This window comes from Vespula pensylvanica, chromosome 15 (assembly GCF_014466175.1).
Source record: "Vespula pensylvanica isolate Volc-1 chromosome 15, ASM1446617v1, whole genome shotgun sequence".
NCBI classification, from domain to species: domain Eukaryota; kingdom Metazoa; phylum Arthropoda; class Insecta; order Hymenoptera; family Vespidae; genus Vespula; species Vespula pensylvanica.
In genome coordinates this window covers 1956393-1978815 of record NC_057699.1, presented here as the reverse complement: position 1 = coordinate 1978815, position 22423 = coordinate 1956393, and the positions used below count along the sequence as shown (strand labels likewise).

At 40.9% G+C, this 22423-nt stretch overlaps 1 protein-coding gene across 5 annotated transcripts in view; it reads left to right on the top strand.

The window, feature by feature from the left end:
* Positions 1-22423, top strand: part of LOC122634499 (homeobox protein homothorax) — a 352644-nt gene that overhangs the window by 100366 nt on the left and 229855 nt on the right. For all 5 annotated transcript variants that reach the window (XM_043823493.1, XM_043823494.1, XM_043823491.1 and 2 more), the window contains exon 7: positions 2199-2328. In XM_043823493.1, coding sequence (XP_043679428.1) covers positions 2199-2328 — 130 coding nt within the window. The remainder of the gene's footprint in view (positions 1-2198; positions 2329-22423) is intronic.

The following is a 22423-nucleotide window of genomic DNA, read 5'->3' as shown; positions in this document are numbered from 1 at the left end:
TCTCTCTCTCTATCTCTCTCTATCATCTATCTATCTATCTCTTTCTCTCTCTCTCTCTCTCTCTCTTTCTCTCTCTCTCTCGCAAACGCCCGCCCGCCCGCGCGCTCTCTTTCTCGCTCTCACGCTCGTCCGTCGACGACGCGTTAAACGTTTATCATTGCATCGACACAAGTTACGCGGTGGACCCTACTGTCCACTTAAAAAACGGCGATTCAGCGTTTAGTAGGAAGTGACGTCAGCGATGGAGGCCCACCGTAAACACTGCCGGATAATATAAACCAAACGTACGTTTCGAGGTGACACGAACCTTATCATCGAAAATGACATTATCATTTTCTTCTCTTGATCTCTTTCTTTATTAAAAGTTCCCGATCGTTTCGTTGGGAGGAAATTTTCTATTTGGTCTTTCAAATGATTTATTTCGTAGATCTTTTATATTATATATATATATATATCTCTCTCTCTCTCTCTCTCTCTCGTTCTCTTTCTATCTATCTATCTCGCTCATCGTTTCGTACTCTATTTTCGAGGCTCGTGGTAGGACCAGTTAGTTGATCGGCGTATCCGCATCCGCGTGTCCTTTCGTCGGAAGGGCGTTTAGATTTTAAGCAGATGTGAGAGGGGACATGGTCAACGAAAAGAGACAGAGAGAGAGAGAGAGAGAGAGAGAGAAAGAGAAAGAGAGAGAGATTGTGTGCGTCGATTATCACGAAGATGACGAGCGTGACAGCATGTGGGAGTAGCTGTCAGTCATTGTTGTTCGTGCAGACGTGATACCGTCTCTCGGAGATTCTCGATCGTCTTGAAACCCTTACCCTTCGACCTCGATACCAGATCGAGAAACATTCATATCTACAGGATATTGATCGTATACTCATTCTTTCTTCCTTTTCTCTTTCTTTTTTTTTTCTTTTTTGATTTCATCCTTTCCTTTTTTTCATATATTTTTTCTCCTTTTTGTTTATTCTTTTTTCTTTCCTTTTTTTCTTTTTTTTATTGGAATACCATCGAGACGAATTTTTATTTCGGAAGGTCTCACGAACAGCCATCCACGACACGATTGGGAAACAAAGCGAGAGCTCGTCGCACGATCGTTATGAAGGATCATTGAGACGATGAGACTGCCGGCTCCTCTCTCTCTCTCTCTCTCTCTCTCTCTCTCTCTCTCTCTCTCTCTCTCACTCGTTCGTCAAGTTGGAGCTCTTATAATAACACTTTGGAGCATTCGTGGAGCGTCATTGAGAGCTCGAGGACTCGAAAGTGTCGGATTGGCTTAGATCAATGTGTGGCCTCTTACTCTCGTGTCGTTGAATACATTGCATCTAACAGCGCGCTCGGTTCGCGAGCGATTTTAATCTTGGGAGGTCGATCTTTCTTCTCGTATCACCGGTTAGATATCGATAAAAGCAAAGGAATAAAATAAAGAAAAAAAGAATAGAATAGAAGAAAAATTCGTTCTCGAAAAACGAACGATATATAACAATAACGAAATCATTTATCAAACAAAATTTGTTCTTTTAAACGTCTTCTTCAACGAAGAGTTTATAGTTGAACTCTTGTGTATCCTACTCGTCGACCTTCGGTAAAATCCGTTGATTCGTAAGATGGACGCGTACGACGACAGGGTCCTCTCGAATCACTTATGCCAGGAGCATTTTCGTGCTGAGCTACGTGTGCTCCGTCTTTAATCGAGATCGAAATCGGTCGGCTCGTATGGTCCCATCATCAATGGCCGAACGGACATACTCCTCACGTACGAGGCGTGCGCATCTCTCTTTCTCTTTTTTAAGACGCTTTCAAAAAAATTCCTGGCACACGTTTCGAGCACCGGCGACGCGGGCGTTTTCGAAATTTTTTTTTTCTTTTTCCTTTTCTTTTCCTTTTTCTTTTTCCTTTCCTTTCTTTTCTTTTTTCAATGCTGTATAAGCTACTCACGAGTCTCTGCAGTCATTCATTTTTCCTTTTCTTTTCTTTTCCTTTTTTTTTTTCCCTCCCTCATGCCCCACCCTCCTTCCACCATTCAAACCCAATCGAAACTCTTTCGTTTTCATTAATTCATTCGCATATTTCGACACGTCGTTTCGAAGATATTCACGTACATACAAAACAATATTTGGTTAGGGGGTTGAGAATGAGAAATTTGTCACACACTTTTTTTCTCCAAGAATTATACAATTTCTTGTTTTCTCTCGTTACAGAGGCCACCCTCCTCATCGCTTTCCTATCCTGGTGCGGGTGGTAACGATGATGCACGTAGTCCTGGAAGCGGTGGTACACCTGGACCACTCAGTCAACAAGCACCTACCAGTTTGGATTCCTCGGACCCCGGTAAGTACCGATCGATTTTTCGACATCAACATTAAAATTTCGTATCTGTTAAAATACCTCTTTCTTTTTTCTTTCTATCTTTTTTAACTCACTTCATGGAGGAAAATATTCATGATCGTTAAATAAAAACTTTCGACTGGAGCTAGGATCGATGAAGCCCGAAAGTAGGTCTCCCTTTCCTTTTTTTTTCTTCTTTTTTTCTATCTTTCTCTTTCTCTCTCTCTCTCTCTCCTTTCTTCTTTTTCTCTTGTATACAAAAGAAAGACAGAGAGAGAGAGAGATAGAGAAAGTGGGGGAAGCGCGATGACTCGCGAACGCGACCCAACGACGATATCACGCGACGAGCGACGAGTCGATGACAATCAAGACGCGGATCGAGGAGACCCCACGGACCTTCTGCACGCCCTTCAAATTTTACGAACACGCTGGGCGCGCGCGCGCACTCTTCGACACTATCAAAGCTAAAGGCTTACGCCGAGACTAACGAGCGAACCGTTCCATTGGCGTAGGCGTTGTTCATTCATGATTTTCATTTGTCAAAAAAACAAAAAAAGAAAAAGAAAAAGAAAAGAAGACAAGATACGCGGAGAAAACTTAACTCGTTTGGTTCAACGATGTTTATAACGATAATTAATATTTCTATATATTCAAAATGATATCGATAGGTCGTTCTTAATGATTTACAAGTTGAAACTGAACGTACATACGCACACACATTTATATATATATATATATATAATATACATTACACATTATATATATCGAAAAATGAATATACAAAGAAATGATAATCGTCGGAGTTAAAGATAATATATATATATATACATATATATTTTCTACATTTTCTTCTTCATTTTTTCTACTTCTTTTTTTTTTTTACGTTATTGTCGAAACAGTAAACTTAACTTACTTCGGTAGCAATGACAGATCACGCCAATGGCCATGCTCGGGTTCAGTCAGTCACCGGAGGGAATACAAGTTCACGACATCATCCCATAAAGATTCATTAAGGTCCGCCGTCTCTATATTCGCTCTGTCGTGCCAACATTATAGAGCCGCGTTGCGTGCCAGCTCGGCGAAGCGTGCACGCACCGACCAGCAAACACGTAAGCGTGCACGTATACGTACGCGAGAGAGACAAAACGGTTGATCAATAACAATCAAAAGCGAGCGTTACGTTAGTCTTAAATACGTACACGAGAGAAATAGAGAGAGAGAGAGAGAGAGAGAGAAAGAGAGAAAGAGAGAAAGAGAGAAAGAGAGAGAAAGAGAGAGAGAGAGAGAGGAAGAAAGAGAACGATACGTTTAAAGCAACGTCGTCGAGGTTGCGTCTTTGGATTTATTGTTCTCGAGCAGTTTACACGAAGCGAGAGCTAATTCGTGACGAGATACGAATCTCCGCGAGAAATCTGTCGCGGCTTGCACTCTCGCTTCCTCCTTTTCCTATCCTCTTGCATCGTCCTATTTGTTCTGTCTTTCTCTCTCTCTCTCTCTTTCTCTCTTTCTTTCTTTCTCTTGGAACGCGCACTCTCGTCCGTTTGTGTGTGTATATGTGTGTTCGTCCGCGAGTGTGTATAGTCCATTCGAACGACGTTTTCGCGACTCGTTAACGAGCGATAATCTTAATTTCAGTGGTCGTTTTCTAGGAGGAGGCTCGTTAAAATCTTCGCTTCGAAGATTCGAAAAGAACTCGAGAGAGATTTCGTTCCTTCGAGATTAACAACTTTTATACTCGTTAGTTTCTTCTCTTTGATTTTACACTTACGATATATATAAATATATATATATATTTATTTATGTGTTTATGTATATGTATAATATCTTGCATAATAGGAATCAGTTTCATTCGTGCATACGCGTAATTTGTTAGCGAGATCTGACACCTGCAAGGACTTGTGTTTTGCGTGGTTTCACAAACGATTCGGCGATTTACTTGGCGATTAGTCTACGGGATTGTGCATTCCATTTTTTTTCCCTTCTGTCCTCTCTGTCTTTCTTTCATTCTCTCTCTCTCTCTCTCTCTCTCTCTCTCTCTCTCTCTCTCTCTCTCTCTTTCTGTTCGTTCACTGTGTTAATTTAATAAACGCGCGTGTATTCACGGACGAGTGCAGGCGAGTTCCGTTCGTGACCAGATATCGATCTCAACGCGAGATCATTCTCTTTCTTTCTCTTTTCTCCTCGTGGTTTAGCACGGTTTCGCTAAGCGTACCAGCTAGAAAGTGCACAACGAGTTGACACGCGCGAGATCGTGAGAAAAAAAAAATATTGATGCTGTGCTTACGACGCGAGAACGGCGAGACTCGAGATTCTTGATTTCTTTAATTTGAAACGAGCGAAAATACTCGTGTATGAGTATTTGTGTGTATATAATCTACACGTAGATAATCGTGTCGGTGTAAGCAGGTAGATAATATGCCAGTACGATTTTTGAAAGAGGTAGTAAACTTCTCATTTAATAAATTAATTATATTTTAAACAAGCTCGCAATTATATCTTGAACAAGCTTACGTTAACTCTTATTAAGTTAAATTCGCATTCGAACTTGATAACGAAAGTGTAAAAATGTAGAAAAGGTAAAGCAAAGAGAAAAAAGAAAAAGAAGAAAAACAGAGGGAGAAAGAGAGAGAGAGAGAGAGAGAGAGAGAGAGAGAGAGAGAGAGAGAGAGATGCAGGGGAAAAAAGAAAAAAGAAAAAAGAAAAACAAATAAATAAATAGATACTCTCGTTTATCCGGAATGAATTAATAAACGACTACGTCTACTAGCATCAGGAATAACGTGAGGAGCTCCACCCACAGTCGGTGGAATAAATTTATCGTATTCGCGAGGTGGAGGAGGGAGGTGGAGGAGGAGAAGGAGGAGGGGAAGGAAAAAAAAAGTCAAAGAGAGAGAGAGAGAGAGAAAGATCGAAAAGAAAAATGCTAACAGAACAGGACGATCTAGCGGATCGATTCCCTCGACGGTAAACAAGTTTACGTTGGGCATGCTATCCTCTCATCAATTCTCAATTATAGTATTATTTATATTTTAAAGAACGTCGACGTAGAGAATGGGATAGTAAACATCATCGATAAAGGACTTCAACGCGTACGAAGAAAAATAGAAACGAATCGAATATCTCTTTCTTTCTTTCTTTCCTTTTCTTTTCTTTTCTTTTTTTTTCTTTTTTCTTTTTCTTTTATACGAAACGTTCAAGAAAGATAAAGATAAAATCGAGAAGTTACGTTCGATTGAGTTTTCCATTTTTCGCTGTTGATTATAATATCATTTCGTATCGTTAATTCATTCGATATATATTTTTCTCTCTTTCTCTCTCTCTCTCTCTCTTTTACTCTTAACCTCTTTCTCGTTAATACTTTCTCATTTTTCTCGTCTCCAACGCTCATTAACGTGCCAGCCTGTTTGCGACAAGATATCATCTCGCCCGAGCCCTGTCCACTTTTTCGACTCGGCCCGAAACCATCGAGTGACAGTCCCAAAGTCGACGAACCTAATTTGTATTCCGTCATCCGTTAACATCGCCACGCTTTCGAATAATTTCGTGGTTCTTTTCAACGTCAAGAATGCCGCTTGCGTACCTACGATTATTCTCTTTTTACCAATCCTAGGAAGAGTTTCCTTTGAGTTCCGTGTTTTATATATACATACATACATACATACATACTTCTCGTTCTTCGATATTGCAAATCGATTCTAAACTATGAACATACTGCATAAGTAGGTACTCTACCTTTTAACACGCGTCGTGCCTCGTGACACGTTCATTTTCATTCCGTTTATCCGATGACGATAGTGTTACTTTTTCTATCTCATTTCATCGACTATAAAACTGACGTTTTCGTTTTTTCTCTCTCTCTCTCTCTCTCTCTCTCTCTCTCTCTCTTTCTTACCATATCACGTAAGTATCTATTTAATCTATGAACTGTTACGTACGTTTTTATTGTTCAATTACGATCGAATCGTAAAAATGAAATTTTATGCGAATTCGACGAAATTTTCTCTTGTTTTCTCGTAGGTAATATCAATGCGACGATAGAAAACACGTCTTCTTTTTTTTTTTTTTCTTATCATTTTTTTTTCCTTATCTTTTTTTTTCAACGAGCGAGAAGGGTACGGTATGAACATTAACATATCGTGTCGCAATCGCTCGCGGATAAACACGTTGCCGCTGCTCCTCCTCTTTGAAGTTATAATAGATTCTATCGCGTTTAATAGAATCGATCGATCGAGATACGAGCTCGTATCGTGGGACTGTAGTAGTAATACGTATTTGATCTGCTCTTTCATGGCCTGTGTCTTTTTGCATAAACGTTGTACGTGAATGCTCGAACTTAGTTCTAATGAATATTTATTTTTATAGATCCGAATATATGCCGGTTAAGTGTGCCTCAGTATATTTAGATACCAATCAATCAATTTTGTTTAGATTACATACTTTCGTTTATCGTCGTTAATTGATTATAATTTGTTAATTAGCTTCTCCGACGATGATCTCTCTCTCTCTCTCTCTCTCTCTCTCTTTCTCTCTCTTTCTCTTTTACTGTTAAAAAATCGATAGATTTTGTAAATAGATATCTCAACATTGTAGAAAGCAAAATGAACGTCACGTAGGTTTCTCGAAAGGACAAATATTCGCCTCTCCCACGAGCACTCTTTCTCTTTCTCTCTCTCTCTCTCTCTCTCTCGTTCTTTTTTTTTGTTTTCTTCCTCGGATAGTTCGAAGCAGATCGGCCCTCTCGATTTGCCGGAGAACGTATCCTGTCAAGCAAGCGGCTGCGGGGACTGTCGAGACCCTTCGTAACAACCTTCAACGTTGGACTTTTCGTGCGAGCGGAGATCCTTAATCGACGGTTCGTCGACACCGTCTCTTTCTTGGACAGAAAACGAGAAGAGAGAGAGAGAGAGAGAGAGAGAGAGAGAGAGAGAGAGAGAGAGAGAGAGAAATAGAAAGAGAAAGAGAAAGACAGAGTGTGAGGAGGGACCGGAGAAGATATCCTCTGGTTTCTGACAACTATCAGCTCTTGCCGAGGATGGAAAGAAAAGGAGAAAGAAAGAAAGAAAGAAAGAAAGAAAGAAAGAAAGAAAGAAAGAAAGAAAGAAAGAGAGAAAAGAAAAGAAAAGAAAAGAGAAAAAAAGAATGAGAAAAAGAAAAAGAGAAAAAGAAGAGGAAAAAAAGGAAAGAGAGTGAGGGAGTGTGTTAAAGCGTGTACGGGGACCAAAGATCACGGAGAATTCCTGGAAATCGGCATATGTGAGTGAGAGAGAGTGAGAGGGAAAGAGGGAACGGGGTGGAGGAGGGAGGGAGGGAGGAAGATAGAAGTAATGAGGCTGATTCTCTGTTTTCTGTGTTTTCAGCGAGCCGGCCGTATCGGTCGGTTATCGGTCTATGCTTTTTTTTCCTTTCTTCCTCTCTCTCTCTCTCTCTCACTCTCACTCTCACTCTCTCTCTCTCTCTCTCTCTCTCTCTCTCTCTCCCTCTCTTTCTTTCTTTATTTCTTTCTGTCCTCCCGCTCGAGCAGCATAATGAGGCCTTCATGTCGTGAACTTCTGCGCCTTGTACACCCTCCCCCTCATTCCCTCCCCCTTTTTCCCGATCGGAGAAGGGAAGCCCATGGTCCTGCGTAAAATCCTTTCTGAACACGATCGCGTCTCGACGTTAGTCCCTTTTATTGGCCGCTTAAAATCTCGCGTTTACGTCGACATCGCAGCGTCCACATCGTTTTCCTTCGATCGTTATCTTCGATTGGTATGCGTTGATCTTTCGATCGGCGGCTTCTTACTCATCCCTCCTCCTTCTTCTCCATCTCCATTAGGGGGATTATTCATTGAAATATAGGTCCCATAAATATCTGGAAAGAAAAGGAACAAGATAAAGGGAAAAAGTAATATCAAAAAGTACTTCGCGTAGTTGTTTCGACGAGCATGACTGAGAACGAAATATCTCTTTTGCTTTTTTTCTTCTTCTTTTTCTTCTTGTTTTCTCTCTCTCTCTCTCTCTCTCTTTTTTTTTTTTTTAATTTCTTCTAGCGCGAGAAGAAAAGAAATAGAAATCGTTCGATCGAGTACCACGACATCGAAGTTAATTGGCATGTTAATGAATAATAAACTTGCGTCACTGGCGTATCAGGGCGTATCGATGGCTCGCAGGACGGTCGATAGCCGGACATGACAGCGGGTGGCACGCTCATTAATATTACTGTTTACTATGCTTCTAATCTCTCTTTCTTTCTCTCTCTTTCTCTCTCTCTTTCTCTCTCTTTCTCTGATTTTTGCTCTCTTTTTCTTTTTCCTTCTCTCTCTTTCCCTCTCTCTCTCTCTCTCTCTCTTTTTCTCTGTCTCTCTCTCTTTCTTGAGTCGGATCGTTTCTTAACAAACTCGTAGCAACTGTCAGGGTTCATTGATTTGAATAATTTGCCCTGTTATCGTCTTCCTCGCTCGGCGTTTCTCGGTAAAAGCTTTTCTATTTAGAAATAGAAGTTAAACTAGAGTTTCTTTTCAAGGAAATCGAAAATACTGGTGGTATTATATATACATTGCTCATCGATATCAATCGTATTATATCTTCGTGGAATAGTACCTTTTCTTCTGTATCATCGACACGCTCGATAAATTTCTTTCATCGTTTATACAAAGAGAGGCTAAGTTAAACGTACGTTAAGCAGGTAAGTAAGTAAGTAAGTAAGTAAGTAAGTACTTGCTTACTTACCTACCTATCTAGCTATCTTTAAACGTTCCTTTAAACAAACCAAGCGACTTTCTAATTTGGGTTAATTAAATGCTATATACATATTTCGCTCGTCGGTAAACGTTCTTTCCTATCCTTCTCTCTGCGAGATTATTAAATCTATGTATATAATACATATCTATACATGATATATATATATTTTTTTTTACACATATATACAAATATATTATCCATTCTCTCTCTCTCTCTCTCTCTCTTTCTCTTTTTTATATATTCCCACTTTTTGCTTTCATTCTTGTGTCAATTGCACGCATAAATACAATAATGTACCTATATACGTAGATATATGCATACGTACATACATATATCGAGATTATTATTTATCGACGAACCTTTGCCAAGAGCGGATTTCAAAATTACGTTCCGAGCCTGTCGATTCATCGGCATCCTAATAAACGTCGCTTATTCCGCACGATTTAAAAATAGTCGTAAATACTGCATACCAACCCTTCGTTTGCTTTCCAACATGCATGCACACATATTCGAGACAGAGAGAGAGAGGGAGAGAGAGAGAGAGAGAGAGAGAGAGAGAGAGAAAGAAAGAAAGAGAAAGAGAGATAAAGAGAAACAGAGAGAGGCAGTAGAGTCGCGAGAAAAATCAATTAAGCGGCTTATGTGAAATATCGACGCAATTACTGGCGATTGCCAAATCTAGACTGGGTATCGGTGACCGCATTATCGACCGACTCGTACGTCGCCCTCCTCTTCATCTCTTCTATCTCTTTCTCTTTCTCTTTCTCTTTCTGTCTCTCTTTCTCTTTCTCTTTCTCTTCTCTTCTCTTCCACGTTGACTTCAAGCTCAATTTTCACACACTTCACTCTCTCCATTCCTCTCTCTTCCTTTTTCTTCCTTCTCTCCTCTCTCTTTTATCCTGTTTCTTTTCTCATTTTTTTTTTTTTTTTTTTTTTTTTTATTACTTTTTATTATCTCCTTTCGTTAGTTTCTCTCAAACTATGTTTCGTTACAAACACGTAAGGTAATCAACGATCGGTTAAAATCTCGTATTAGCGATTATTTCACGATTTCATAATTACCTATGCCTTTGCTATCGCGTTAGAACGCTTGTTCGCGTTTAAGTATAATACCTATGTATTATGAACTGTGAGGAGACGGTCGGACGGTCGGCGCGTTATAATCGATTGACGAGAAAAAAAGTGGAGAAAAAGAGGAGAAAAGAAACGAAAAAAAATGAAAGGTCGAAAAAGGAGATTACAAAAAAAAGAAAGAAAGAAAGAAAGAAAGAAAAAGGGAAAAAAGAAAATGCGAGCGGTTCTACGCGTTCTACGTACTTTTAATCGGCGATTTAAACTAAATAAATGATAATCGGAATCTGGCACGAACGACCCGTGACGGTCGCTCGTCAATCTCGAAGTTGAAAGGACGGTAGAGAGATGCCAATGCGTTACGAGTGTTATAATGAATGATGTTTCGTACCGTCGGTATGCTCGAAATGCTCTTTCGGGATTAGAGCGTCGATAGCGCATCGATATTGCATCGATGACGTATAGTATAATATCCGATCGAGTAGAGAAAAAAGAAAAAAAGTTGTTGAAAAAAGATTGATTCGTCGCAAGTGAGCCGGTTAATTAATCTCTTCGATTAATACGTGTACAGATAAATTATGTACGTAAATGCGTACGATAGATATGTATCTACGTACCGTGTTACTCGAACGTTTCGAGATTTCGATAGATCGCGTGGCCACGAGATGAACCTTTCGAAGGAAGGAAGGAGGAAGGGTCGACCGACGAAATGTTTTGGCGATAGATCGCGTGAGATGCTCGCGTTTAACCTGCCCGTCTCGAACGGACACTAATATCTCTGTCTTAAGGTTCTCGACTACTCGGAGAGACGAGCTTCTTCTTCTTGTTCTTCTTCTTGTTGTTGTTGTTCTTCTTCTTCTTCTTCTTCTTCTTCTTCTTCTTCTTGTTGTTGTTGAGGCTCGTTCCTCTCGAAGAAATACGAGACGAGATCTCGTTCTCGCGCCGAAGGAAACGCCGTTTCCGTGAGGCTAACGTTGATTAACACACAATGCGATTTGCGATCGAGAAGAAAGAATCGAGAAGGAAGGAAAGAGAGAAGGAGCCGAGGATGATGCAAATAACTCGCGTTCGCGAATCGCCTACGTGATTTCGATTTGTAGTAACAGATAACGCTCGAAGACGCCTTCGTCGGCACGTTTAGATGCCGTTCGCGGCATCTTTGAACGCGCCATAAGCGTTCTCCTCCACAATATACGATCTATCTAACTACACGTGTATTTATCTTTGATTATGAACAAGCTTGAAAATTTGACGATATTAATATATCGATATCGTTGCATTTACAAGTCTTCTTCGTAGTTCGTATGTATATCATAGATACGTATAATACACATATGTGTGTACGCGTGTGTGTGGGTATACGAATATATGAATTCAGAGAGTATTTCGCGTATTATCGATAGATCGAAATTTAATGACATTAATATTGACATATAGATAGATATTGATAGATATTAATCTCTAATTATAGATATTACCGATAGATATCGACATGCACCTGCGATGATACCAAATATACCTACCTACTAATCGTATATACCATCTCGACATATCGATATTATCGCTAATAATTATCGATATTTATCAACGCGCGTATATACGCAGCCTCTATAGAATGTATTAATCTCAGCTCCATTATTTTCTTCTTTTTTTTTTTTTTTTTTAATTTTCTTATTTCTTTTTTTTTCTTCCTTTCCTTTTTTTCTTTTCTTTTAACGTCACATAAAATCATAATTTCATATATATAAACATGCGTGTGTATGTGTCGGAAACGGTCACGATCTGAAGTTCGTGGTTATTTCGTTCCGATTATAGTTGAGCACCGTCGCGCTCGACAGCTGTTTAAAGACGCGAGATAACAGAAGCCCGGGGCACCCTCTTTCTGTTTCTTTCTCATATGCTATGGGAGCTTCGCGTGCGTATCGACGCGGTTTATATTTTTTTAAAGTCGTCATGCCCAAATGGCTCGCCGCTTCTTTGATTGTCTTCTCGGAACCATCGAGATTTTTTTCTCCTCTCTCTGTCAGCCGGTTAGTAGCGGAGGATCGCCTAAGAATTACCGCGAAGTCTGCCACGAGCGACGCTCTACCAGGCAAAAGGCGTCTCTTCTAAAGAGAAGAAGGCGGAAAGAAAGAAAGAGAGAGAAAGAGAGAGAACGAGAGAGATGAGTTCTGCGAATAGCAACTTCTCTTTCTCTCTCTTCTCGACTACCGGGTGTCAAGGAAAAATAATGGCCTAGAGTTTAAATACTTTCTAGCTAACCGTGTCTACATATTTCTCTATCCGTTGAAACGTCAAAGGAATTAATAAAGAAATGACTGTTTCTAACAACATCGACAACAACTTTCTATCTGTCCGACACGAAAATGAACGTTTTATTAGAACCGAAGAGAAGATAATCTCGTTCGTACGTTTCCGTCGTCGTTATAATCGATAATTTCTTATCCCTCTCAGTGTCCACAATCTAGCACGTATTGTCCAATGTATTAATTCCAATCCCTTCTCCTCCCTTTCTGTCTCCCTCATTCTCCTTCTCTCCATGTTTCTCTTCTCTCGAATTAACACCCGAAAGTGTTCAATTCGAGCGATACACGGTTATTTTTCCAGAAACTATCTATACGCCCGTCGACGATAACACAAGATAGTTACCGCGAATAATTCCTAGCGATTCTCTCGACGCTCGTTAATATACCATTGGATCGAACGATACGATATTTGACAGAAATCAATGACGTTCGTAATAATATCTCGCGTTTGGTTACCAACGCGATGACAATAAGAAACGAAAAGCGAAAGCTTTTAAACGAGACTTCTCTTTTATTTTTCGATGAAACATCTCTCTCTCTCTCTCTCTCTCTCTCTCTCTCCTTAAAACGAAACAATCTCGAAGAATTCTCGAAAAGAAAGAGAAGAGAAAAAGAAGGAAAAAAAAGAAGAAGAATAAGAATAAGAATAAGAAGTCGGCAGGAGGAGCTCGATGCGGGTAGACTAGAGTGGAGCAACACGTTTGTTGCCAGTTTTCCAAAGGATAAAGAAGGGAGGAGTTTGTTACTGAACAGCCGCAAACAGCACTTCGACGAAAGCTCAACACACATTCTCTTTCTCTCTTTCTCTCTTTCTCTATCTCTCTCGTTCGTTCTTGTAAGCTTTTCCGCAAGGATTCACCGGTTGGTGAGAGTGGCCGAGCCACCCCTTTTCTTTCCTCCGTTTTGCCTTCGTCTTACCCCCACCACACCTTCATCCTCCCTTTACTTACAAGAGAGATCCCTTTTCTATCCGAGCTTCCATCTTCTCTGCATTCCTTCGGGTATTATGTTCCTTCTCTCTTTCTCTCTCTCTCTCTCTCTCTCTCTCTCTCTTTTACACACATAGACACACAAACATAGAATCTTTCTCCATGTCTGTTCGTCTTTTCATGTGTTTCCACGACGCGTCGATGAGCAAACACCACGAGGAAGGAAGAGTTCGAGGTCCCAGCGATGCGTCCAAACCCTCCCACCCCCCACCAACCTCCCACCAACTCTCCCGTAGCTCTCCCGAAGAACAGCACAAACCCATTACGGATTCATCGTGCGCCATTAGCTAATTCTTCCTCGTTCCTCTCTAACGTCTTCCTTTCCGCGCTCCTGCTTTTACCTTCCTACGGGATCGTACGCTCTTCACCCTTACGAGAACCCGCCTTCATCCTATTTCCTTCTCTCCCAATGGAACCAACCCGTGACTTCTATACGCGAGTATTTTCTTCCTTTAGCACGTTTCATCTCTCTCTATCTTTCTCTCTATCTTTCTCTCTTTCTATTACTGCGAGACGATCGTAGATCGTTTTCTCTCCTTGTTCCATCGTATCTACTTTGCCTAACAGTTTTACGAGAATTCGTAATTTTCTCGGGTTATCATTTAAGTTCATTTAGAACTCCACGGTTCGTTCCTTCGATCGGTGATCTCTCGTAACGGTGGTATAAAAGAATCGTAAATAAAAGAAGATTCTCGATTTGGCAAAGATAATCTTGCTCGTTCGTTTACCGTAAAAACGCAGTTCGGGAGAGGGAATATAGAAGAGGAAGCTCGTAGCTTCCGATTCACGTAGCGATCACGAGCCGAGGCAGCTATCGAACTTTATATTCGTCGAGTTTTTGAGGGCGAAAGATGGCCGTGGAAACGGGGTTTAGTGATGGTGGGGAGAGAACGATGAGTATATCCCCCTTGGTACCCGAGCTCCGGAACGAACGTGCAGTCAGCCGGAATAAACGAGGAGGAGAGCCAAAGTTGTTGCTGGAAGTTCTTCCAGAAGTGAGGAGGGCTCGAGTGAGGAGGGCCTAGGGAGTGAATGAGTTTGCGTCGTGTCGGTGATGAAACTTTGCCGTGACGAGAAAGAGGGCTTGTCACGGGGGCTCGCCTCTAAACTCTTCTTCTTATCCTCCTCTCCATCCTCCCCATCCTCTCTTCTTTCCTTCTTCCTTCCTTCCTTCCTTCCTTCCTTCCTTCCTTCCTTCCTTCCTTCCACGAACAACCCTCTTTCCATAGCTCGAGCAACCATTGTTCGACGTTCTCCGTCTGAAATCGTTTCGAGATTCGACCACTTGTGCGAACGTTTTATTTCTCATTTGCCCGAATTATTATTATTATCTCAAGAAAATCTATAAACACGAATTGGATTATAAACGCGAAGATCTTGAAATAATTAAACGTATTTTATCTATATAATATCGTTAAACCTTTGAAACGTATCGTACATTTCCATATTAAAATTTTTGTTAAACTCTTTCTTTCGGTTTAACGCACATAACATCGGTTATTCTCATAAATTCTGAAAACTTTAGATAACACTCGCTAATAACTCGGACGAATAGACGATGAACACATTTTTAACATCCAGCACGTTATAATAGCGTGCTTATCATCGCTAAACACATATACACATGGATACGTATATATGTACTTACGTGCGTATATACGGTACATAAATATAATACATACATACATACATACATACATACATACATACATACATACATACATACATACATACATACATACATACGCACCTACTATATATGTATCTACGTACATATCTACCTACATACTTCTGTCGGCTAATAAAACGTCCACGTGATACGTGTCGGCCATGATGAATATTTTCAAACGTGGAAACTCTAAGAACGTTCATCAAAACGATCATTTCACTTGGTTACGATCAGCACCATGTTAAATTTGTTATCATCGGAGTAGTTATTCTGCTATAAATAAAGACACATATCGGTACACTCTCTCTCTCTCTCTCTCTCTCTTTCTCTCTCTCTCTCTCTCTCTTCTCCTTCGTGTTACGTCTACGTGTTCGCAGTAAACGGGAAGAAGCGGTCTGCGCACCATTGGATTTTGATGGCGGCGTTCGACGAGGCTCTTCGCGGCGGGCGATTCGAACGACTTTAACTGCGGACCACACATCGCGCGTTCGGGATAAAAGACACATCGTCCTCCCGCGTGCACATCCCTTCTCCCTTCCTCTTCTCTCTCTCTCTCTCTCTCTCTCTCTCTGTCTCTGTCTCTTTCTCTCTTTCTTTCTCTCCTCCTCTTTCTAGCTCTCGCACGGTGTCTACATAGCCGCGAATATAAAGACGAGTATATGACATATTTTTGCTTGGTCTCTCGCGTGTGCGCGAGCACGCCTCCACGACTCTCTAAATTTAGAGCGTGACTCACGCGGGATTGCGCGCGTAAAAGAGAGAGAGAGAGAGAGAGAGAGAGAGAGAGAGAGAGAGAGAGAGAGAAAAGATAGACACGCAAAAATACGTCAGGGAACGATCCGATGAATCTCGAAAGCGCATATTCCAAAGTCTCCTTCTTCTCTTCGAAATGAATACGTTTAAAAAAGTTGCTAATATTAATTTCGTATATATATGTCTATGAACTAAGTATTTATCTATCTACTTACCTACTTACTTACTTACTTACTTACTTACTTACTTACTTACTTACTTACTTACTTACTTACTTACCTACCTTACATTCACCTAATAAAAAGAAACGAAAAAAAAAAAAGAAATTTAAGAAAAGAGTTCCGATTGAATTCGTATGAAAAAGTTTGGCTGATGAAAGAATAAGAAGAAGAAAAAGAAAAAGAAGAAGAAATAGAGCCAGACGTAGGAAAAGGAGGATGCCATAGAGAGATGAAGAAAGAGGAAGAACAGAGAGAGACGAGTAGAGAAAGAGGAAGAGGAGGAGGAAGAAGAAGAAGAAGAAGAAGAAGAAGAAGAAGAAGAAGAAGAGGTAATGGCGACGAAGGGTGGGGTAGAGGAGAAGTATTTTTTTCGCCGACGAACAGACTTCATTCTTGGTTTACAAGCGTGCGGTCTACAAAGAGGTTGCCACGTTGTTAAAATAACCGCAGAGCCACGGGATCACGCACACGCGCGAGTCATCTCGCGAAGTTCGTTTTATATAAGGGTATGCGTGTAAGTGACCGTGAGCGTGAGCGTGAGCATGAGCATAAGCATAAGCATGAACCCGGCCATTCCTGTATGTGTGTGTGTGTGTGTATGTGTTTGCCAGTTGTATGAGATTTCACTTTACGCGTTCATGAGCGCGCACGTGTGACTCGCGAACGAGACGAAAGTCGACGTGCTCGCATATTCTCTCTCTCTCTCTCTCTCTCTCTCTCTCTCTCTCTCTCTCTCTCTCTCTTTATCTTACATATACGTACATATGTATGTATATGGAAGAAGACGCGTCTTTTACTTTGTGACAGTGGACAGAAAGAGAGAGAGAGAGAGAAAGAGAGAAAAGGAGTGTGTGACGATCGACTCGATGAATCACGCCGTAACGACGTCCCCAGCAAGAAGAAACGTTTCCGTACACCATAAAATCGTATTTTTAACGCGCTCCTCCTCCGTCCGCCATCTATTTGTCATCTTTTTCGCGCGCACGAGCGCGAGAAGAGAGAAGAGACAGATAGAGAGGGAGAGGGAGAGAGAGAGAGAGAGAGAGACTAACGAAGGTATTCCGCTCGAACGACATCGCGTTCGTTTCTTTTTTCTTTCTTTTCTTTCTTTCTTTTTTGAGTGGGGTGGAGGGGGTTCTTTCCTTTTCTCTTTTTTACTTTTTACTCGTTTTAAACTTAACGCTCGCAGTTTTGTTCGAGAAAAGTTGTAGGCGTATTTCTCGTGTTCGTAGGAGATTCAAGGGAAGACGATGATCGTCTTCGTTCGAGTACAGATTCGTTTGGAAAAAGAAAGAGAGAAAGAGAGAGAGAGAGAGAGAGAGAGAGAGAGAGAGAGAGAGAGAGAGAGAGAGAGAAAGAGTAAACGAACAGTTTTTCGATAGACGGAGAATCACTGTGGGCGAGCATGAAGGAGTAACGTAAGAAACTTTTCGAAAACCACAAAGTACGGCCGTAAAGAGGAGGCCGCGTGCGCTCACGTCTGCCCGTTTCAGGGAGGAAGCGGACCGCGTGAGAAAGCGAGAGAAAGAGAAAGAGCAAGAACGAGAAAGAGAGAGAGAGAGAGAGAGAGAGAGAGAGAGAGAGAGAGAGAGAGAGAGAGTCTCGTGTTCCTTCATCCACCGAGTTCTCTCGTCGTTCACAGCCGGGTCTGTCATTTTTTGTCGGTCGTTCCTCGTCGACCACCTCTTTGACGTGACTTTTATTGCGTGTACGATGTAAACGTGACCCAAAGAAAGAGGAACATAGATAGTTAGATAGAAATACAGAGAAAGAGAGAGAGAGAGAGAGAGAGAGAGAGAGAGAGAGAGAGAGAGAAAGGGAATATGCTTTCGTTTAAGTTTCCAGTTGAATTTTACGATTAAATCTCCAAGTGGAAACTACTTAACGAGGAGTTTCTCCATCTGTTGGGTTTGATGAAAAAAAAAGTGGGTGGTTGTGGCGTTGGAGGGTGGTTTAAAGCCGATTTTGTGGTAGGTTCTGTTCTTAGCGACTATGGTGGCCCATGGTAATCGTGCGTAGACGATCACGCTACTCGTAATCGACGTGTTTCTAACAAGTAGTAAACTCGCCGAACGAAATTAGAGAAGGATAATGGTGCGAAAGACGCGTTGGCGAACGATCAACGGCCGTCTGTCTATTCTTCGAAGCATAGAAACGAGCATTCGTTCATATATCTCGCGCCACGTGCTACTCCTCGTGTCACTCGCACACGTACATTTGATGATTATTTCACGGATAAGTTTTCATCTAATAGCTTTTGAGAAATTCTATTAATATTTTCTATTGTATTTTATTGCCTTCGGAGTTTCACGGGTTTATTATTTTATTTTCTAATGTTATTTGCTCGCGACGATACGCGAATTATTCTGCGAAAGAAAACGATCTTCCCTTTTCGTTCGAGTTCTCATGGATGAAACGAGGATGAACAAGGAAAGGAAAAGAGAAAAGAAAAGAGAAGGAAAATGTTTTTAGGTGGGTCACGTAAGTACAGATCATGTACGTTGTCGCCTGTCAGAGAAGCTCGTCCGGTACTTGCTTCGTACTGTCTCGTTTCATTCGCGCAATTAACGCCACGTTTAAGCATCGTTGCTCACGAATGCACGCGTGCACGTCCGTCGTCTTTTCGTTTCACCTTCTTTCAGTTCGAGAACCCACCTCTAACTCTCTATCTCTCTATCTCTACCTCTACCTCTCTCTTTCTCTCTCTCTCTCTCTCTCTCTCTCTCTCTCTCTCTGTGTGTTTTTTTTTCTCTCTTTAAATTCCTCTTGATCGCGACGAAAGAACGAATCGAATCGAATCGAATCGAATCGAATCGAATGGAATCGAATCGAATCTTATCGAAAGACAAACTCGACGGACTGGCAACGGATTTAATTTATTTCAAGGCGAAGCGATTTTATCGATCGAGTAAGAAATACGAGAAGAGGAAGGACTCTAAATTCGGTAATAATGAAACTCACCGATGTGTATGATTGAAAACGCGGGGAACCGACGAAATAGCGCCGAGAGAGAGAGAGAGAGAGGGAGAGAAAGAGAGAAAGAGAGAGAGAAGAGAAAATGGCGAACACGCTTGGAGAGATAAAGAGAGATAGAGAGAAGTCCTGAAAAGGGGGGGTTTGACAGAGAGGGGAAGGGAGAGGGGTTGGATGGCTGGATAGAAAAGGGATGCTCGCGTCGAAGCCACGCCATTACGCCATTACGATTCGTCTTCGATGTATTTTAAGCTTTCCATCTTTATTACGTAATTAAGCACGGGTATATTGACGATCGTTACGGTTTAACAGAGAGAAAGAAAAAGAAAAGAATAGAAAATAAAGTAAGGAATGAAAAAAGAGAGAAAGGTGAGACGACGGAGGTATACCGTCACGACTCGTTTCTCTCGATCGATTCTCGACGACGACGATCTCGAATAAACGGATCGTTAACGTGTTTTCACGAGGCATTTTCGATCGATCGATCGACCGATCGATGGATGTATCGGTCGTTCGATCGATTCGCTTTTACGAAACGCGCTATGGAGTCTTCGTTATCGTGCGTTCATCGATGTATCTTTGAAATAGAAGAAGAAGAAGAAGAGAGAGAGATAAAGAGAGAGCATCTTCTCTCGTCTTGCGTAAGACGATTAAACGAGAGCTCGATCTCTCTTAATCGCTCGAAGAACGGGTTAAGAGAATTCATGGGAATTTTGACTACGTAGACGAACGTTCCTCGTGATAGTTACTTACTTATTTATCTATGATATATAGGTAAATGTGATCTATAGAAGACGTTTATTAAAAGTATGGTAGATTTTACATAAGTTTCCGCACTGAATTAAGGAACACCGTGCGATTACGTTTCTACGTGGGTTCTTTTATGAAAATGTTTGATAGAGAAAAGAGAAAGAGTTAAAAATAACGTTTAAAAATAACGCTAAATATATATATATATATATATAATTCGTCATATTTAACCAGAAAAAAAAAATGGTTCAAAAACTTCTTTTATTCCACTGAATTTCAATCCACAAAATTCGTTTACGTTTGTTGAGTTCATTGAACCGTAAAGATAGATATACATATATATCTACTTATGTATACATATACCTTATGTATACATCTAACTATTTAAGACTTTCGAATAAATGGTATTAACATTAATGAAACGCTCGTCAAAAGAAATCCTCTCCTCGTCGTTCCTCGTTTGACTCCTTGGATATTTTCGTAACGGCGATCCGTCACATGTCGATAAAATTCTATATATTGGTGACTGGCTCTTCTTGTGCATCATGATACAATGAAGAGGGAAACATCATCTATGTAGTAGTTCGTTGGTTCTCCTTGCCCTGCGCCACGCATCAGCGATCTCTTTAAAACGACCTGCTTCTTCTCCATGCTCTTTTTATTCTCTCTTTCTCTCACTTTTTGTCGTGAATAGAAAAAGAGAGAGAGAGGGAAAGAGTGAGTAAGAAAGAGAGAGAGAGAGAGAGAGAAAGATGGAGATGAAGGGAGAGAGAGAGAGAAAGAGAAAAGAAGAGTGAAGGGTCCAAAAGGGATGCGGCTGAAAAAAGGGGGTTGGCTTCTACAGGGCGCTAGACACTTTCTATCTCCCTCCCTCTTTCTCTCTCTCTCTCTCTCTCTTTCTTTCTCTATCTTTCTTTCTCTTTTTCTGAATGTCCGCACCGTTGCATTGTGTCACTTCTTCATTCATTCCTGATTTTGCGGTCGGCTTGCGTAGCGAATCTACAAAAACGCTGGAGCTCCTCCTTCTCCGTTCATCCTTCTTTTTCTCTTTTTTTCTCCTCTCTCTCTCTCTCTCTTTCTCTCTCTCTCTCTCTCTCTCTCTCTCTCTCACATACACTCTGTCTGTCTCTCTTTTTCTCTTTTCTTTTTCTTCTTTTTCTTCTCCTCCTTCTCTTCCTCCTTCTCCTCCTCCTCCTCCTCCTCCTCCTCCATTTCTTCTTGATACTTTGTCGATCGATGCATCACGTCTCTGTGAGAAAGCCGAGCCGATATTTCGCTTTGAAAAGGTCTTGTCGTGCCTTTCCCTTCACGGTCCTTCGATTAAATCGAAATTCTCGCCTCTCTGAGAGATTTTCTCGGTCGATTAGAAGAAAGAAAGAGAAAATGTTAGAAGGTATAGAAAACACAGTTGCAAGAGAAAGAGAGAGAGAGAGAGAGAGAGAGAGAGAGAATACAAAAGGAAATCGTACGAGTCATTTACAAATATTTGCAATCTCGAAAATTCTCCGTAAATTTATGAAGTATAATCAATTTAATTAAGCGAGAAGTAATGTGATATTAAGCGTATCGTTGAATTAAAAGTAACCAACTATTTCTGGTTCACCTGGTTAGGAAGGATTCAAGAGGTAAGTCCTTCGAATCCATTGTTTGTTGTCCTGAGGATTTCTACGAGCATTCCTCGAATTGAATCGCTACGAGTTTGCCTTCTTTGAGAAAACAAACTGTAAATCTGTTCTGGTATTCTCCTTGGTATGGAGAGCGAGGGGTACCCCTTCCTTTTTCTATCACGAAAAAGGGCAGGGAGGATGGGGTAGAGAACGAGGGGGAGGGAGACAGATAGACACACGTACATACACATACATACATACATACATACATACATACACATATGCAGAACGTTTGCAGCACGACATTTGTTGAGAGGACGACGTTGTTTCCTGATTGGATCTATTGAATGTTTTCGAGTGCAGTCGACGATCTCATATCTCGTTTTCAACGATCGTGGGAGAAAAGTTTCAAACCTATTCGAGAATTTTAAACGCTTCAAACTGTAACGTATATATTTATACCCTTTAGAATCTTCGCACGACCCTTTTAAAACTTTTTTCTCTACGTGTAATATCTATTATATATTATACTACGATCTCCAACAACGATAGGCCCCATTATATGTTAATCGTATTTTCACTTAATTCGTTATCGCGATCAAAGTCGAATTTAATTATCTACATGCGCTTTCATAAATATCTGATCGGGAATTAAAATGAAATAGATTGGTCTACGTTGTTGAATGTTACTTATCAAAATAACCAAGTCGCTTTAATATCGTCGATTTAAATTCAGATGTAATACTGGGAAAATAATACTAGGACGAATTAATTTGTTTTTTTCTTTTTTTTCTCTCCCTTTTATTTCTCCTCTTTCAAACGAAATCACTTGGAAGAGCGACATAGGTCTAACCGACTCTCGAACAAGCCCGTGAAAGCTCGAAATTCCTGCCTTGCATTTCTGCTTCCATTCATGACGTTCCGCACCCCCGATCTCTCTCTCTCTCTCTCTCTCTCTGTTTCTCTACTTTACCCTTTCCCACCCATCGTGGCATCCAGGCGATAAGAATGAAATGCCTCGCGCACAATGAAGGTGTCG